Below are 18,015 nucleotides of genomic sequence, written 5' to 3' on the forward strand. Positions count from 1 at the left end.
GGAGGAGGACCAGCTGTGAGGAAACAGCGGATGATACTTGCTCGCCTCGCGAACATGGGTGTTGAGTGGCTTGCGGCCAGGGGGGGTTTTCCCAAGGGCCCCTGCCAAGACTCACAAACGGTGCTTATCACGATTCTGACGACCGTTTTGCCAGAATAATTGCAAGGGAGCACACTCACTGGCCGGTGGCTCGGAGTCGAAAAATACAACTATTGCAGTCGTACCACGGCGCGTTCTCGTCGGGACAGACATCTCGGGGCGACACTTCCAAAAGCGTTAGGTGGGACAGAGAAAGCGCGCAGCTAGGCATGTATGCTTATCCAACAGTGGATGCAAGCCTGCACGCCGCCGTAGTACAGCATGTATCGCGAGCTTCATTTCATCCGACGCTCGTCTTTGAGGCTACAAGCAGCTAGCCAAAACACGACCCGAAGACCGCGTGGCAGCATCGTGGCAAATATTCCATGAATGCTTCGACTTCGAGCTTGTGCATGATGGGCTCTTTCTTTTTTTGATATTATCAGACATTTTCATTTCGACCCCCAAACGTGAGAGGGCTGATAATGACGACGGCGAAGGGTCCCAGCCACCCCCTCCAAGACTGGAAGAAGGGGGACCAAAAAGCAAAAGGGTACTTCCAAAAAAAGCGTCCGTTCAATTGATTGATTTGATCAATTTGATCAATTCGGCGCTCCATATCCGAACCCACCATTTTTGAATTGATTGACCTGCCTCCTCCAACAGATCAATTGCGTCGCCCATGTCAGCCTTTTTGTTCTTCCCCCTTTCCCCACCGAAAAAACGGCTGCGCGAACACTCGACCATTTTGCCCATTTTGCCCACCTAGCGAAGAGAACATCTCCACTCCGTCCATCCATCACCAGGTGCCAGGCCCCATCCCGACACCCCGGCAGACAGGCAGCACTGCCAAAGAATAGCCCGAGACGTCAATTTGGAAGCTAAACTCAAATAAGCCCGGCGACTTTTGGCATCGCATTGGCTCTGGTGCCAGTGTTTTGTGTGACGGCTTGTCAATCCGTCTCTCTGTCACAGGAACCCACGGACTGATTGGTTTTGGCGGCCGACAAAGAGCGAGACGACAGACGGACAGGCAGTGATAGCCCCTCCAAGAAGAACCCACCTGCCTGCCCTTGGGCGCATCCGAGTGCCCGCGTGTCTATTCCAACCACCAACCACGACACAGCTCGACCGCTTTTGCTTGCTTGTGCCTGCAGAAACCACCACTTACCACTACTGCTTCCTAAGCTGAAAGAGTGTGCCTGCGACGGGGCGTCTGTGCGACAACCCATCCTGCATCATTCTATCCCTGATCCTGATCCCCTCTTTCGACTTACTACGCCTAGCAGAGGCACACCTCATTTGTACGTACATACTTGTCGAAACCGTCAATAGCTTGCTTGGACCAGGACCGTGGGACGGGGTCAAAATAAAATCAGCGAGGCCCAAAAGAAAAAGGGAATCTCAGCCTAGCCCGGAAGGAACAAGGAAAGGCAGGGGAGGGCCTTGAGGCGATCCGCGGAGGACTACCGGACGAGGTACCATACCTCCCTCTTCCCACGAACTTCCTGGCAATTAAAATTACAACGTCGTTCTCCCCCCATCCATCCCCATCCGCTGCAAGCAAGGTACGTCCAAAATCCACATGTACATTCATGTAGCCACCAGCACCGACTGACTGGGAGCGGAGCGGCACTTTCTCGCTCCCACCGCCCCGTTCGCTGTCTGCCCATGGCTGCACCTCTTGCCCCGTTCGCGCCCTCACGTTTCGCTTCATCCTCGCTGTCTCTCGTCGCTCTGTCCCTCACCGATGCTCTCATGCCTACCCAAACCGGCCTGACCACCCTGTCTTGACCCCATCCACAACACGCACGCTTGTATTGTACATACCACCACGCACTCTACCTACCACCTGCATACGTGTACTGTACCTGCCACTACTTACTGGTAGCGCGCTGTCGCATGGCGGACCATCTTGTGCTGTTTCGTCCCGACGGCTGCTACGTGACGACAGACCCTTTTCCCCGGTCCTAGCCCTCGCTTGACGTAGCACCGACCGTTATTCTCCCTCTTCACCCTTCTTTTCTGCCTTCTCTTCCTGTCCCATGCCCTTGCCCGAAGCCCGCGCGAGAGTATTGCTTCCCTTTTTGGCCTAAGTCGGAGGGGCCTCCGCTGTTTAGTCGCTCCCGGCCAGAGACCCTATCCACCACTCTTGCTTCCACCTCCCCGTTCTTCCTGCTTTCTTCGCCTTTGGCTTCTTTCTCTCCCCTTCCTTGCATTTTGGTTTTGCGAGTGACGAGCCGTTACGTTGCGGCGGAAGGGCAACACCATGGCGGACAAGAAAGGACTAACATCGGGGTTCGCCTCAGGTGGTGTCGTCGACGACGAAGTCTGTCCCTGGGAATTCGAACCAGCCATTCCCGCTTCCGACTCGGAGCCAAGTTCAGCAAATCCTGCGCGGCCAGCAGCCCCGGCGAGATCCCAATCCGACATATTTGGAGCAGCCCTCCGAGGAATCCGAAAGAAGGCCAATCCGAGCAAAGAAGCCCTGGCCAGAGAAAGCCAAGAGCAGAGGAGAGACAGCAGAGACGAACAGGCCAAGATCAATAGGGCACCGTCCCGACTGGCGTTGAAGGCTTTCAACACCCAAAACAACACCCCACCGCCGACGTCTGCGCCACTACCTCCTCGAAGTGGTACACCGAGTGGTAGCAGTACACCACACCATGCGCGCAACCTAAGCTTGCAGAATAGTCTCGAGAAGCCTCTTCCCGAACCACCACCGGTTCTCGACGCAAACAGTCCGACGACGCCGCTGGCTTCGACACAGAACAATCCGCCGACAACTTTGGACTCGATAGTTGATAGCGATCTCGAGGGGGACATACAGGTGGTCTTGGGCTCCGACGTAGAGAGCAGGAGCAGGACCAGCACGATGGACTCCAGCACATCCAATCCGATGGGCCAGCTGTACGGTGGCGGGGGAGACAGAGAGACCAGTGGCAGCGTGAGCAGCGTGGCGAGCATATCGAGGAACGATCGATCCCAACAACATAAGGATTCCATTGTGGAGATAGCCAACGGACACTCGTCCTCAGGGCCCTCCCCCCCTACGGCTTCTGCCAACCGGACACCGGCAGTGGGCCAGGCGGTAGGGACACCCTCCACTTCCTCGTCGTCGACCCATCTCTCGGGTTTGATGTGCAATGTTCATCGGACCACCGGAAGGGAGCCACACCCGCTGGTAGGAGCTACAACGACGATTCTCGGAGACAAGCTGTACGTTTTTGGAGGACGCATTCTTTCACGCAGCCGGCCGGCACCCCTCACGGCCGACCTTTACGAACTGGATCTTATCAGACGCCATTGGACCAAACTCGAGACCAACGGCGACGTACCGCCACCGCGCTATTTCCATTCTATGTGCGCCCTGGGAGACACCAAACTGGTCTGCTACGGAGGCATGTCACCAGTCAACAACCAGCCGGCCGCGACCAGCCAGGACCAACAACCTGAAGTAACTGTAATGTCAGATATCTACATATATGATGCCCCGACCAAGAAGTGGACATATATCCCCACGCAAGACGCGCCACAAGGCCGATACGCGCATTGCGCCTGTATTCTACCATCATCCGCCATATTTTCATCCCACAAGGCGCCTTTGTCAGCCTTACAGCACAATCCATCGACGGGAAACCCCAACGAGGGCAGGATCGGCATCAACATTGATGGAGCCGGTGGCGCCGAGATGATTGTAGTGGGCGGCCAGGACGGTCAAAACCACTACATTGAGCAAATAAGCGTCTTCAACCTACGTAGTCTCAAGTGGACGTCAACGCAACCGCTTGGTAAGTCCTGTGGTGCGTATCGTAGTGTGGTAGCGCCACTCCCACCCTCGGTTACGTCGAGGCTTGGCAAGGCCAGCGCCATTACGCCGCGCCAGGAGTCCGGAATCAGCCTGGAAGCCCGAGAGCCAGGGTCATCCATGCTCATTTACTCCAACTACAACTTCCTCGATGTGAAGCTGGAGCTCCAGATACGCGGTTCCGACGGGTCTCTGGCCGAGAGACCAATGTCGGGGGCATACTCGCCTCCCGGTCTTCGCTTCCCTAACGGGGGAGTCATTGACCACTACTTCGTTGTCAGCGGTACATACCTCACAAGCTCGAAGCAAGAGTATGCTCTGTGGGCGCTGGACCTCAAGAACTTGACCTGGGCCCGCATCGATGCTGGCGGCAGCATCTTCAGCCAAGGCAGCTGGAACCGCGGCGTGTTGTGGAACAGGAGAAACACATTTGTGATCTTGGGCAACCGGAAGAGGAGTCTGGTGGACGATTACAACCACCGACGGATAAACTTCTCTAACGTATGCATGGTTGAGCTGGAGGCATTTGGGTTCTACGACAGCCCCCGAAAGGTTTCACCAATGTCCGGGTTCGTCTCGGCGAGCAGTCCTTACATGATGCCAGGACTAAGCCTAGCGCGAAAGGCAGGCTGGACCGCAGGAGGCCGATTCCATTCGCGGGCTGCTGAGGAGCTTGGTGAAAAGGCAATGGCACTCCGGGAACTGGCCGACATGGACATCCTTTGCATCGGCGGGGAACGCATCCCGATCAATTCGCGAATCGTGGGCCGCCGATGGGGCCCATACTTTGTGCAGCTGCTTCGCGAAGGCGCGGCCACGCAAGATGGGAGTGATTCGGCTACGCTGAGGACGGGCTTGTCCAGCTCGGCCGGAGCGAGAATGTCTGTCATGACCATCACACAGTCCAATACGCAGTCAAACCGGAGCACGGCCGATAGTTCGCTGAGCGGCAGCTTTGGGAACCAATCCACTAATGGTTCAGCTAAGCCGCCAAGTACTGCAGCAACTTCGATATCTGGTAACGGCCTGACCGACTTCACCACCATCAATGCCGCTCCTACTCCCGCCTCTCTGCCCCCCAGCTCTCGTCCACGATGCCTCTATTTACCGCACACTTACTTGACCATTCAAGCATTGCTGCACTTCCTCTACACATCGTCTCTTCCGGCGACCTCTTCGCCGCTCTGCACGCCCCAAATTCTTTGTTCTCTGCTGCAGATTGCACGACCCTACAAGATCGACGGGCTTTTGGAGGCAGTTGTAGAAAGGCTACATGCGCTTTTGGACTCCCGTAATGCGGCAGCAGTCTTCAACGCCACAGCCATGGCTGCGGGCGGCGGGCGAGGTATCGACGGGACGCTCAATCCCAACTTCTTTGTTCACCCCGACGCCTCTTTGGCCGGCAACGAACCCAACGGCCGGTCCATGTCCATTTCGAACTCTAGTGCGGGCGGTGACGAGATGGGAAGCCAGATGGGTGGACTTCGGATCAACACGAGCGTTGCAGGTGCGCGTCCCGGGAGTGGAGAGCATAGCGCGGCAACCAGTGTGAGCGGAAGCGAGTGGAGTAGCGAAGTTGGAGATAGCGAACGGGGCGCGGTGCGCGAGGTGTGGAGTGGCGAGCTGAGCAGCGTCATTGGCCTGCAGAAACGTGGATTACGCGGGTTGATGGAGGGTCGTCGGATGCGGCAGACGGTAGACCGCAAGCGAGAAAACGACGGATCCCGAGTCGATGGCTATGGGCAAGGGCAGCAGCGCGTCGGTCTGGGCATTGCTAGCACCTGAGCTACCTTACCTTGGCCGAGTACTTTGACTTGGGTAGGGTGAAGGCGGGTTACTAAGGACGGAATTGTTTGCGACTGCACATATATAGGCGACTACCTACGATTCACACGCACGATTCACATAGCCTCGGAGTTATGACAAAGCCAACAACAGCACATCAGGAGTTGTAATCGATATACTTTGGGGGGTTTGGGGATATGACCTGGCCCAGGCATTTGAGGGAGTACACAACATGGAGGATTCGATTTTTGTATATATTGAGTATTCTGGTATGAATGGACGAGATATCCCAAGGAAGAGAGCAGCAACAGTAGTAGCAGCAGCAGCAGAAGAAGATTAGATGGTTGACCTAACATGGAATGATTCATGATGGTGATTTTGATTTTCCGTTGATCTGCTGAGTGAGTTGGTGGCTCAGCAGGCCATTCTTAGTCAGTATGCTCTGTTTCTCGTCAGCCCCAGGGTTCGCTTGTTGGCTTCCAAATATATCGCCTATATGCTTTTCGGCCTGTCGAAAGTCGTTTGTCTGAACATTCCAGGGGTTTCATGAAAGGCGAGGAACGAGATGCCGAGGTGATCTAACCCGAAACCATGTTGGCGAGACTCCAGCCAGTCAGGATGAGCAGGCTTCGTCATACCCCCGACCGCCCAACCCCACCTCAATCGAATATGTAATAGACATGTAAAAACCTAGCCATACAGGGTTTGAGTGAGCAAGCACACCTGCGCCTCGTCCAGTTCAGCTCTAAAGAAAAGAAGATCCAAACTTGCATGCACTTGTCGGTCATGAGAATTGACCGATCCGCGACTAAACCGGCGTTTTCCCTCCTGGCGATATATATCCCGTCGATCCACCAGCCAGTAAGAGAGCTCAGTCACTGCTCACCTTGAGAGGGCTAGCTGATCTTGGCAAAAGCTCACTCATCCTGTAACCTGGCAGCAGCAGCAGCAGGGGTAGTGGCACACACGCTGCCCGCCATCCTTCTTTCGCGACGGCAGGATCAAACTCAACCGATCTCAAGATGTGAGCAAACATTTTCTACCGCAGAAACAAGAAGATGAAGGAGCGTGTACCCGAAGAAAGAAACCCGATCAGAAGAACTTACCATTGTGGCTAACCCTTCGCCGCAGGTCGCCTTTCCCGTCCGTGGCCGAGGTCGTCTCCAATCCGGCCTTTCCCACCGCCCTGTGGCATTTCGAGCCGCACCAGAGCGGTCTCTTGCCCGTCGCGGCGGATCGCGGCGGTCCGATTGACATCTGCTGGGAGGTCCACGGCGATGGCCCCATTAAGCTAGTCGTACGTCTTTCATCCAAGGGCGGTTGTGTGTCGCTTACTCACGGCGTCTTCTAGCTCATCTGCGGGCTGGGGTTCCCGAAGTGGTCGTGGCAGCGGCAAACGCTGCACTTTGGCCACGACCAGGGCGACAAGTACAGCGTGCTGCTCATGGACAACCGCGGCAGCGGGCACTCGTCCAAGCCGTTTATGCGGTACTCGACGTCGGAGATGGCGCGCGACGTGCTCGAGGTGGTCGACCACCTGGGCTGGACCCAGGAGCGCCAGCTGCACACCGTCGGCATCAGCATGGGCGGCATGATCGCGCAGGAGCTGGCCATGCTGGTGCCCGACCGGCTCGCGTCGCTGAACCTGCTCAACACGGCGGCCCGCATCGAGAACACGACGTCCTTTGCGGAAGACATGTCGCGCCGCATCACCATGCTGATGCCCAAGTCCTTTGAGCGCACCGTCACCTTCGCGGCCTCCAAGATTTTCGCGCGCGACTGGCTCGACGAGCCCGACGAGTGCCGCGTCCCCGACGTCAACACGACGCCGCGCATCCGCCCGCCCCGGCAGCCGCCGCCGCACGACCCCGTGCTCGGCAACGGCAACCTCGAGAAGGGGGACCCGTTGTGCCCGGCCAACTACGGCCGCTTCGCCACCAACTACGAGCGCTTCGCGGCGCAGGAGATCCACAAGTCGCGCGACGCCGAGGGGTACACCAAGAAGGGCTTCCTGCTGCAGCTGGTGGCGGCGGGCTTCCACTGGAAGTCGCCCAAACAACTGAAAGAGCTGGCGGACCGCGTCGGGCGCGAGAGGATCCTGGTCGTGCACGGCGTCGAGGACGACATGATTCCCGTGCCGCACGGCGAGAAGCTGATCGAGTACCTCCGGCCCGCGGTGGGGCATATCGTCGAGGGCATGGGGCATGCGCCCGTCGTGGAGAAGACGGAGTGGCTGCACGGGATCCTGGAGGAGCGGATTGCGACGGGGGAGAGGTTGAGTGGACGGGGTTGAGGGAGGGGTTATGGTAGGTAGAGTTAGACGGTGTGAGGGAGGACAGCAGCGGTTCCTGTTGCACCCATTTTGTAGTTCTGGTCTTGCGAATGGGTTTCGCTCGGGGATCGAGTATCGCTTCGATGCATTGTATATACGCTTGCCTGGTTTTGGATACAGAACCCGAGTCTCTCGGGGCCCATCATCCCCAGCTTCGATGCGATCTCGGCTTGTGATCTTTGTGTACGTGGGGGACACCGTTCGGAGAAATAGGAATAACCTGTATGTGGCGTACACGAGTGGACTGCTAGGGAAACTAGGCACGTGACGCACTTGCGCAACATCCTGTCCTGCCTTCTCATTCGAACTCACTCGTAGAGAGCCGTCCGTCCTTGTACAACGAATGCTTTAGTGGTTCGTGGATTTCCTTCAAAGGGAGATTGTTAACCCCTGAGATAGCCAGTCTCAAGGTGGTCATATTCGCCGGCCCTCGTAACAACAACAATGGACCCATACGCAGTGGATAGCTTGCCGATAAAGGATGTTCTCGATGTTCTCAAGTGACACCCATTGAATGTATTATATGTTGTGTAGGAAATACGGAGGTATACCGAGAAGGAAACAAAAGGGGAGTTCAGCTCCATGGAACTTCCCTGCCAAGTCGCTTCGTTGATAACCACGACCCACAACGTAGCAAACACCGACGAAGTATCATTGCATAAAGAATGGGATTATATGAAAACGCAAGACAAAAAAGAGGGCTTTCTTGAACAATATCGTAGGAAATGTCTATAAGTACTGCATTCCGCCGTCGATGAGATGACCGACCCTCTTCGTATTCCGCGTAACAGAAGCAACATCTGCACACCACACATACAAAATACTAACTAAATAAGATTGAGGTATCGTATCCAATATGGGTAGACACACTGTCAACCCAAAGGACCTGGAACTCCCAAAGGGGTCCAAGCAACACGAGGAACCGAGCTACTGCTACCAGGCCTCAAGTCACGAAGGAAACTATGGCCCCTTTCGGCCAGGTAGCGGAGACTATCTGATCGGCGAAAGTGATGAAAGCAGAGCAGCGTCGGTCTTTACTGCCATGAGTATTGATAGTTACAGTTATAGCGACAGCCCTTTCAGCCAGCAAGCCGAGGGAGCCGTCGGCGGGAGCGGCGACAAGGCACCAGATATGTCGGACTGTTACTGCCACACCAACCGCAGCAACTCGGTGACCTACTTCAGCAGAAGAGGTAGACCCATCGCCACCGAGACGGAAGACCTGGACCCGCCGCTCGACGGGCTCCCCAAGCTGCCGGGCTCCGCCGGTCTGGATACGACGTACACGGCCCAGACGAGGGACATCTCGCCCGGCCCGGGCCGCCACCTGAAAAACTACTACTGCCACTTCCAGCCCGAGGGCGGCGGCGGCGTCGCGCCCCTCGTCGGCTGGGCCCATTAGGCGGGCCACGAGGAGGCCTACGGCACGACCGCGTGGGACTACCGCACCCACGACGGGGGCGAGGACATGGGGGCCGCGGTGGACAACCAGGTCCGGCGGACCGACACCTGGGCCGACGAGGAACTCGATCGGCATACGGCGCCGCGGGGGTGGTCGAGGATGGGGCAGAAGTATGCTACCAAGAACAAGGAGAAGAAGAAGGGGAAGAAAAAGCAGAGTCGGAGTGGATGAGCAAAGTGGCCGGATATTGTAGGGGTATCCGGGAGAGGTAGGTCAAGTCTGGATTATGCAGCACTATGCAGTAATAAGTCGTAATTGAACTAGATACATGTAGCGTGTATGAGTGGACGAGGAACAAGTGAGCGAGCGGTCCGTGGTGAACAGAGTGACTCAGTATTGTATATCATGTTCCAAGGAGACACAGAGATCATGATGCGTCTGGGGTGCACATCTCGACGATGCTGCGTATCAGGAATTTATGATCATTAACTTAACATGGTCAACCCGGGATATAAAATCTCGAGAGCCGCAGCTCAGCGAGCCAGGAATCCTCAAAGCAAAAGGAACAAAACCACCAGAGCACAACAGAAAGTAACCAGATAATCAAGCATCGGTAAGATCAACCACGGATACGAACTAACTATTAGGCAAAGCTAGAAACGACAGACGTACCAAACTCAAGATGTCTTATGGGCCTCCAACATCAGGTGCCGGAAGTAGCCACTGGGGTGGCTACGGCCGGGACTATCCGGCAGGAGGCGGCGATAACGACGACTATTACCCCCCAACCCGTGGGCCGCCCCCGACGAGCAGCTACTACAGTACGGCACCAGCCCCCAGCTACACGGGCTTATACGAGGATTCGAACTCGGACTCGCAGGACCAGGCCGACATAGACGAGGCCATGCGCGAGAACCACGCCCTCGGGACCCGGTACTTCAGCCGGGCAGGCCGGCACGTGGCCACCGAGACGGAGTCGACTCAGCTCGGCGTCGACGGGCGCCCCATGCTCCCGGGCGACGTCGACCGCTACACGCTCCGCGGCGAGGCCCGGGACTCCTCGCCCGGGCGCACCCCGCGGGGCCGGGGCGGGTCCGCGCCTTTGGCCACTACCGCGGCGGCTCCGAGGACGCGGATGGCCGATTCACCTACGACTACCGCGAGCCCGCCCGGCCTGAGGACGAGCCCGGGGACGAAGGCGGCCCCGCGGGCGAGGACGTAGTGGACGCAGCCACGCGGCGGCAGGACTACTGGGGCAACGAGGAGCTGGACCGGTGGAGCGCGCCGTCGGGGTGGAACCGGCAGGAGGTGAGGCGCCAAAGGGAGGCGAGAGAAGAAAGGGAGGCGAGAGAAGAGGAGGAGGCGGTCAGGCAGGCGATTGACCGGTCCCGGGCGAGGCAGGCGAACGATGCGTTGGCGGGCATGGGTATCTACCCAGGCCAGGGCGGCGGACCGAGCGGTTATCAACTCGACGACCCCAGCCCGCCACCGGACCAGCAGCAAGAGCAGCCGTACCAAAGCCCGTATTATGACCCGTATCAGGACCCGAATCAGGGCCCGTACTATCACCGACGGTATTAATGATGGGCAGGCGACAAAATTCGGCGACGCGCTGCTCGCGCAACCTTGGTCTTCCACTAATACACCCCTACTAGCTAGCAAGGAGAACACGATCCATCAAGGCCACTCTGATTAGGGCCAAGGCGTGAGATCTTGGGCACTTTTACTCTACCCGATGGCTGAATAGGGACCGATATCGCGTATCGCCACCAAAGGAAACTTGAGGGACCGGAGCCACATCGTGCGAAAGAATGTAGTGTGAACAAGCAATGTAATTAAAGTAGGGTATCTATCTATTATTAGGGAAACGTCGTGATTCGTCAAGACATGGTACTATTTCCTATTTCTTCCCTTTTTTTTAACGAGTGGGCAAGAAGTGCTTCGAATCTTCCTCTTGCTGGGCAAAGGACTGGGGGAAGGCGGCGATGCCGGCGACGATGCCGGCGGCCATGAAGATGATGGAGATAATGGACCAGATGACGCCCCAGCACTGGGAGGAGCCGCCGTAGCGCTGGGCGAAGACGCTGGCGTCGGAGCTGTTGACCTTGCGGAGGATGAGGTCGTCGCAGATGTCCCAGACAGAATACAGGCTCGACATGACGCCGATGAAGAGGACGACGAAGCGCAGGGGCTCGGCGTGCACGATGAACCAGCAGGCGACGAGCAGGCCGACAGCCAGCAGGACGGTCAGGATGGTCAGCCAGTCGCGCTTGCCCCACCAGAGGGTCAGCAGGAAGCAGACGGCCAGGACCATGCTGGCGATCTTGCTGGCGACGATGTCGAAGCCGCAGAAGATGAGCAGGGCGCCGATCAGGGACGAGCCCAGGTAGCCCGCCGGCAGTGTGATGGCGCTCCGGCCGCCGACCATGTGGGTGACGCCGCCCTCGCGCGGGTCGAGCGAGATAGACTTGACGTGGCCGCCGGTGAGGACGGCGGTGATGGCGTGGCCGAACTCATGGAACGCGATGACCAGCATCTATGAGAAGGATATCGTTAGTGTCATGAGCAAAGAGGTTTGTATAAAGGTGAAGCAATAACAAACATACTTTGAAGGGCCAGAGACTCCATCGGATATATGGCAGATTCCACAAGAGAGCAATGGCGACGACGTAGGCGGCGATGACGCCGAGGGTGACCTTCTGGGCATCGCTGGTGACGGCCAGGTCCCGGCGGTACAGGACGTCGCGGGAGGCGAGGTGAGCGACCCCGGGGCCGGCTGCTGCCACGGCGGCTCTGGCGGTTCGGACCAGCTGATCCACTGGGAGGCTGCCGGGTTTGACGATAAGCGGTGCCATTATTTGGTTATCTCTCTCTGTTTAGGCGGGACGGGTTTGTTTTGTTGTGGTACAAATCAATTTGTTACTCAGTCAACCCAACCTGATGGCGGGGCGAGTGTCGGTCGGTATTAGTAAAAACCAGAGGAAAACGAATGTGTATTAGGTTTGTTCAATAGGTCGGCTTTGAAGGAGATGAAGAAAAAGTTGAATGAATTTGATTGTGAGGTTGACTGACGATCGAAGGGTTCTTGATTCATTCCCAGGGTCGGCAATGCGGCATGGAGGGCCCAAGAAAATGGCTGGCCGGGGTGGGCTGACGTGGACAGGACAATGGACAGCCACCCTTTTTGCATCGATGGCCATGCTTCTCTTGGCTGAATGGGTTGGCAAAAGGCGCTGAAACACGCAAGGTCATCGGGGCGGTGGCTCCTCTGCAGCTGATCGTCTGGGATACAGCGGTTTTGTTTTGACTGCGCCCTGTCATTAGACGCTGGGCAATGCAACCTCCAGGGCCTGCTAAATCCTGAGTAACCTTACCCATGAATCTACTCCTACGACATTACATCATTCTTCACACCCGCACCATGCAATCACATTAACCCAACATGCGTGTGTATATCTAGTAACAGAAACATGTATTCAATGTGTCAAGTGTGTAGCAAACGTACAGATTACCCAAACCCGAATTCAACAGTCGTGACATGAACTTTTGTTGGCATGGCATGTCGCCAGAACCGATCATCTCCCCGACTTGGGTTAGTGGCGGCAGTTGAGGCCTTGGCAGTGGCTCGGTTGCCAACCACCAGGCAAAAGGATTGGAGGCTAACTTTAGCAACTGCCCATTACTGTACGTCCATAAGTGCGACACGCAATCCAGCTTCGTCAGGTTCGTGACCGCGTAGGCGTTGTCTTGCTGCGATACGAGAAATTGTCCAACGGACATTCGTATGGTGACCAGCCGTGTATACTTTGTAGATCGACTGTATGTCAATCGTTTACGATTGCTGCCATGTGAGCGAAGTGACGAACCGAGTTATTGCGTACGGGATGAGACATCCTGTTTGGTTGCAGCATGCCAGACAGTAGACCGAAACTCCACTAACCACTCCCGAGCACCTTCGGCCCCTCCCGCAGCATCCACACCTCCGAACTACCATCAATGGCCGGCTGACAGAGACCCGGGAGACGCGGCGGTATATGTGCCCCTTGGTCTTGGGTGGCCATGGCATGCCGGCCGACATTATTAGCTGAGTTCCCTCTTGTGGGTTGATTCTGGCTTGTGTGATGTTTCCTTGTGCGATACGATTAGACCCTTCGCTTATCGTTATTGCTCGTGTAAGGCTGGGAGAGGCCAGGGGACATCGTATTGTTACATATTGATCCTTGGATCGGTAAGTGATATAGAACAAGATTGTAACGAGCCGATGTACAACGTCTCATGTAAGTAAGTATGTCTAACCTCAGCGATTCGCCTTTTGGACGTTGGCTTATATGAACAAGCAATCTTGCCTGTAGCCATTGCCTTCTTTCCTTCATACAATCGCGTTCTCACAGCTTCCGTTCTCTAAGCCAGCAGCCAGCTATTTTCGAGAATGAAGTTCGCCGCCCATCTCTTGCCCATCCTCTTCAGGGCCATTGCAGCCCAGAAATATGGACAATCCTCATTCCAAGTACAGAATTTCATCGCAGGGTCGCTTCCTCACTCGGGTGATGCGTAGTATGCGGTTGCTCGCTTGTCACAAAACACGGGGCGAACTGACTAATATCGGAGTGTAGTGCAGACCTGCTCTTTGGCTTCTCGGAAGATTCGAGTCCCTCCACATGCCATGCCGATGTGCCGAGCTACCAAGTCTTCCCCACGATTCCATGGACAACCTGCAGCGATTACAGAACGGCGTTCAACTTGACCACGACCAGCGACGGCGGAGCCGAGCTGCGGCTCTCGTACCAGACTGGGCCGAGCTCCTTCACCAATGGCACTCACAAGATCCCACCCGATCAGATCGCCTGGATCAATCAGGACTCGCCGACTGGCGAAGTGCAGGTCTACATTGGCCCTACGAACTTCACAGTAAGCGAGGGGTGAAGAGCTGGGCTCAGAGTGTAATATCAGGGAGTCGAGTTTGGGAACGATAGTGAGATTTAGACATCGGGAGGAGAGACCAAGGACGTTACGGCGTTGATAGAAGACCGGAGGATGCCTAAGAAGGGAATGCCTCACACGTTCTCTGGCTTGGCCACCAAGGTGTTCAATCAGCATATGCCTGTGTAGGTAATCTATTTTATGGCAGAACAGAGCAAATGAGGGATCATGATGATTGCATATTGTCGTTGCATGAGGCCAAACAGATAGTAAACTTGACGCAGTATCCCTCGCACTCTTGCCAGAGAATTAAATTATGTATCATCCTTGACTGCAGGTGATGTGAGATGTCGAAGACGGGGACATCCGCATTGGGCATTTGCATTGGCGAGGCAATGACGCAGCTACCTGATGCAGCAGTGACTTACAAGAGAGAGCTCCGATTTTGCCGCCCACGACCGCTTTGCTCTCAGTATCCCAATCAACCATCAGCTTTCGCATGCGCCCGCGCGCCTTGGAATCGAGCCATTTTGAGCAGCCAGATTGCAGTAAGAAGACGTACGGTTGATTCCCTTTTCCGAATCGAACGCCCATGTCATCGGACAGGTCAACTTAGCAATTCTGGAGCACTGCTGTGCAGGACTCTCCAAGCAACTTACTTACCAAGTAGTTTATCGAGGCCAGGCCTTGTCGCTATGAGCGTCAACACGGCTTCGTCATGTCTTCGACATCAACTGCAGCTGCCTCGAGCTTGATGCGACCGAGGATTGCCATATCCTTCGTTTCCGCCGTCGCCGCTGTCTCCATCTCCTACTACTGCATCTCCCAGTACTTGCAGGCCTCGGATACTACTGCGGAAGGACCAACTAGCTTGCACCGAAGCAATGCCGTCCGTCGAAACCGTCGCCGTTCTCTTCGCCCCGACGACTCCTCTGAGTCTGACGCCCAAGCCCACGGAGACGAGAATGCCGACACGAACAATGCCACCCTTCCCTTGCTGGGACCTCTGAATGACGACGATTGGTACAACGACCCTTCCCAGGCCCCCCGACAGCGAACCGGCGAAAATATCGTTACCTTGCTGTTCCGGGTTTCTGAGGACAATGCCCGCCGCAATGCCTATGTCCATCGCGGATGTCAATGTAACGGCTGCGGTATGGTTCCCATCCGGGGCATCCGCTACCGCTGCGCCAATTGTACCGACTTCGACTTGTGTGAGGTTTGCGAGTCGCAAGGCCTTCACATCAAAACTCACGTCTTCTACAAGGTCAGGGTTCCTGCACCCCCCTTCGGCCCCCGTCAGATTCAGCCCGCTTGGTATCCCGGCGATCCAGACAGCGCTCTCCGTAACTTGCCGCGCCACCTGCTCGCCAAGTGGGCCAACGAGACGGGCTTCGAGCGCGTCGAGCTGGACGCCTTCTGGGAACAGTGGACTTTCATTGCCAACACGGAATGGAGAGACGACCCGACTGGACTTTGCCTCGCAATGGATCGCAAGACTTTTGAACGCTGCTTGGTGCCTTCTGGCGGCTACCAACATACCACGCCTAATCTGATTCACGACCGCATGTTTGCATTCTACGACACCAACAAGGACGACCTGATCGGGTTTGAAGAATTCCTCCACGGTGTCTCGTACCGGAAGCGCAAGGACAAGCTCAAGAGAACATTCGAGGGTTACGATATTGATGGTGACGGTTTCGTCAGTCGAAAGGACTTCCTCCGCATGTTCCGAGCCTACTACGTACTCTACAAGCAAATGCACCGTGATATTCTGGAAGGCCTGGACGACCACATGATGGCAGCAACCGAGGTACAGCAACTGGTCAACAGCAGGGCTCCCCTGAGCAGTCTGTTTGGCAGGGAAGGCCGGGTTCCACCGGCTGACCACTCGCGACCCATGGAAGGCAAGGTGTTCCGCTCGAACGGCGACGTCGACATACATGATGGCAAAGTTGGCGTCATCAACGAAGACAAGCCCGACACCTCCAGCCGGGAAGACATTCTTAATGGCCTATTCGCTCGCAATACCAACCAGAGTTTCTTTACCGAATCTTTCAGCTCATCTTCTCGCCCGCAGCGCTCCAGTAATGTCGATTCCCGGTATTGGTCTGGGATTTCTAGCCCACCGCAGAACATTGTGGATCTCGAATCCTTGGTCAATGGTGACTACAGCCAGCTAAACGATATTATCGCGTCTATTAGTCGTGACGACCATGCCCACCGACCTGTGAATGACAACGACAGCGCCTCTTCCGAAGACCAAGACCACTCCTCTCCTGATGGTGATGCGGAAGTACCCGAGCCAGAGATCCGCTTTGGCGATTCCAGAGGTTCTATCAGATACATCAACGGCACCGGTCGGCGACCTGCTACTATAACTCGGGTCCCGCATCCAACTGGCTCGGCCAATAGTCAACGACTGAGCAACGAGAGGCGCCGCCGGGTTCAGGCCAGGAGACAGCTCCTTGAACGATGGAAGCGGCGTCAGTTCTACCTCGATGTAGAGGAGGGCGCTCTTCCTCCGCAGGGCTGGAATGAGAATGAAGACGTGCTGGAAAGTCTGAATGGCGTTGGTGAATCATCCAAGTCTGCCCAGCCAGCTCCTTCCCCGCGTTCCAGATCTTCCTCAAAGGTTCGCTTTGCCGAGGACACCGACGATTTTGATATCCGGTCTAATCCCTCTACCTCATCACGCAGCGTACCGGAAAGATGGGGCGGCATGGAAATCCCCGACGCCGAGCGGGATGCGGGCAAGGAGATTCTGTACCAGGTGACGCAACAAGCTTTCAATGAGCTTCTGGACGATATCTTCAAGAAGGCGGAGGATCTGGCGATTCGTTGCGCGGAGACCCGTGCGGAGCGCAACAAGTATCGCCACCTCTTTGAGAATCTGGAGGTGGACACGAACACGACGCCTCCGGATGATGAGACTGTTTCTGGTGGAACAGATGCACGCCCACCCACCCAGCCGCAGAGCTTGGAAGAGTTACTGGAAGTTAGTGGCTATTCAGTCGAACCAGCTCCGGATCATAACGAATCACCCCAGACCGGACCCGAAGAGGGAAATGCACCCAACGGCGATGTCGATGCCCAGACCACTACGGAACACCAGTCTGATCCTACACCCACTCAGGAGACATTTGTACAGCAGGTGGAAATCTACCGTGATCCGACTATGCCCCAATTCCGCCCCAATGATGCAGCGGAGCTACTTCGCAGCCAGGAAGTCTCCCCTGTCGAAACTGTCACTCCATCCAACTCATCCTCTCTGGAACAAGCACACATCTCCCGCGGCGCAAATGATGACAGCAGCAACGCACAGGGGTGGTCGGAAGAGGAAGAAGAGAACCGCGACCCTGCTGACAGCAAGAATAACAACAAGATCGACGGCAAGCACCAAGACAAGGAGGACAACTTCCACATCACGCACGCCACGCTCGAGACATGGAAGCGGCTGGACGTGGCGGAGGAGGAGGCCAAGACGCGCGGGGGCTGGGGCAAGCTCAGCTTCCGGGAGTTTGAGGACATCTACCGCGAGCACGAGTTCCAGGACACCACGCGCAACCGGCTGGACTACCTGGGCAGCTGGATCGATTTCTGCATCCCCTAGAGGAGGGTGCCGCCATATTTCAAAGCGCCCGACGAGCCCTGTCGCAGCTGCCGCGGGTCCGGCGAGGACGATGCCGT

The 18,015-nt window shown here is 56.3% G+C and overlaps 7 protein-coding genes across 7 annotated transcripts; 5 read left to right on the plus strand and 2 right to left on the minus strand.

Annotated features, from left to right (window-relative positions):
* Positions 1-2,347: 2,347 nt before the first annotated feature.
* Positions 2,348-5,671, plus strand: PG985_011657 (ral2; the record flags this gene model as incomplete). Its single annotated transcript, XM_066831424.1, has 1 exon — positions 2,348-5,671. One exon carries the CDS (start codon positions 2,348-2,350, stop codon positions 5,669-5,671), a length of 3,324 nt encoding a protein of 1,107 aa, XP_066679474.1.
* A 1,058-nt stretch (positions 5,672-6,729) lies between these two features.
* PG985_011658 (uncharacterized protein) lies at positions 6,730-7,964 on the plus strand (the record flags this gene model as incomplete). The annotated part of the gene is made up of 3 exons (XM_066831425.1): positions 6,730-6,741; positions 6,828-6,968; positions 7,023-7,964. 3 exons carry the CDS (start codon positions 6,730-6,732, stop codon positions 7,962-7,964), a joined length of 1,095 nt encoding a protein of 364 aa, XP_066679475.1.
* A 982-nt stretch (positions 7,965-8,946) lies between these two features.
* On the minus strand, positions 8,947-9,540 carry PG985_011659 (uncharacterized protein; the record flags this gene model as incomplete). The annotated part of the gene is made up of 1 exon (XM_066831426.1): positions 8,947-9,540. One exon carries the CDS (start codon positions 9,538-9,540, stop codon positions 8,947-8,949), a length of 594 nt encoding a protein of 197 aa, XP_066679476.1.
* A 547-nt stretch (positions 9,541-10,087) lies between these two features.
* On the plus strand, positions 10,088-10,986 carry PG985_011660 (uncharacterized protein; the record flags this gene model as incomplete). Its single annotated transcript, XM_066831427.1, is given in 2 exon segments — positions 10,088-10,338; positions 10,356-10,986. The coding sequence occupies 2 exon segments, from the start codon at positions 10,088-10,090 to the stop codon at positions 10,984-10,986; spliced, it is 882 nt and encodes a 293-aa protein (XP_066679477.1).
* Positions 10,987-11,323: 337 nt separating this feature from the next.
* Positions 11,324-12,260, minus strand: PG985_011661 (uncharacterized protein; the record flags this gene model as incomplete). The annotated part of the gene is made up of 2 exons (XM_066831428.1): positions 11,324-11,941; positions 12,012-12,260. 2 exons carry the CDS (start codon positions 12,258-12,260, stop codon positions 11,324-11,326), a joined length of 867 nt encoding a protein of 288 aa, XP_066679478.1.
* Positions 12,261-13,666: 1,406 nt separating this feature from the next.
* On the plus strand, positions 13,667-14,328 carry PG985_011662 (uncharacterized protein; the record flags this gene model as incomplete). Its single annotated transcript, XM_066831429.1, has 2 exons — positions 13,667-13,682; positions 14,024-14,328. The coding sequence occupies 2 exons, from the start codon at positions 13,667-13,669 to the stop codon at positions 14,326-14,328; spliced, it is 321 nt and encodes a 106-aa protein (XP_066679479.1).
* Positions 14,329-15,043: 715 nt separating this feature from the next.
* On the plus strand, positions 15,044-17,938 carry PG985_011663 (E3 ubiquitin-protein ligase HERC2; the record flags this gene model as incomplete). The annotated part of the gene is made up of 1 exon (XM_066831430.1): positions 15,044-17,938. One exon carries the CDS (start codon positions 15,044-15,046, stop codon positions 17,936-17,938), a length of 2,895 nt encoding a protein of 964 aa, XP_066679480.1.
* Between the last annotated feature and the right edge of the window lie 77 nt (positions 17,939-18,015).

Source organism: Apiospora marii, assembly GCF_038362585.1.
Source record: "Apiospora marii strain CBS 49790 chromosome Unknown utg000009l_segment0_segment0, whole genome shotgun sequence".
Classification (NCBI taxonomy): domain Eukaryota; kingdom Fungi; phylum Ascomycota; class Sordariomycetes; order Amphisphaeriales; family Apiosporaceae; genus Apiospora; species Apiospora marii.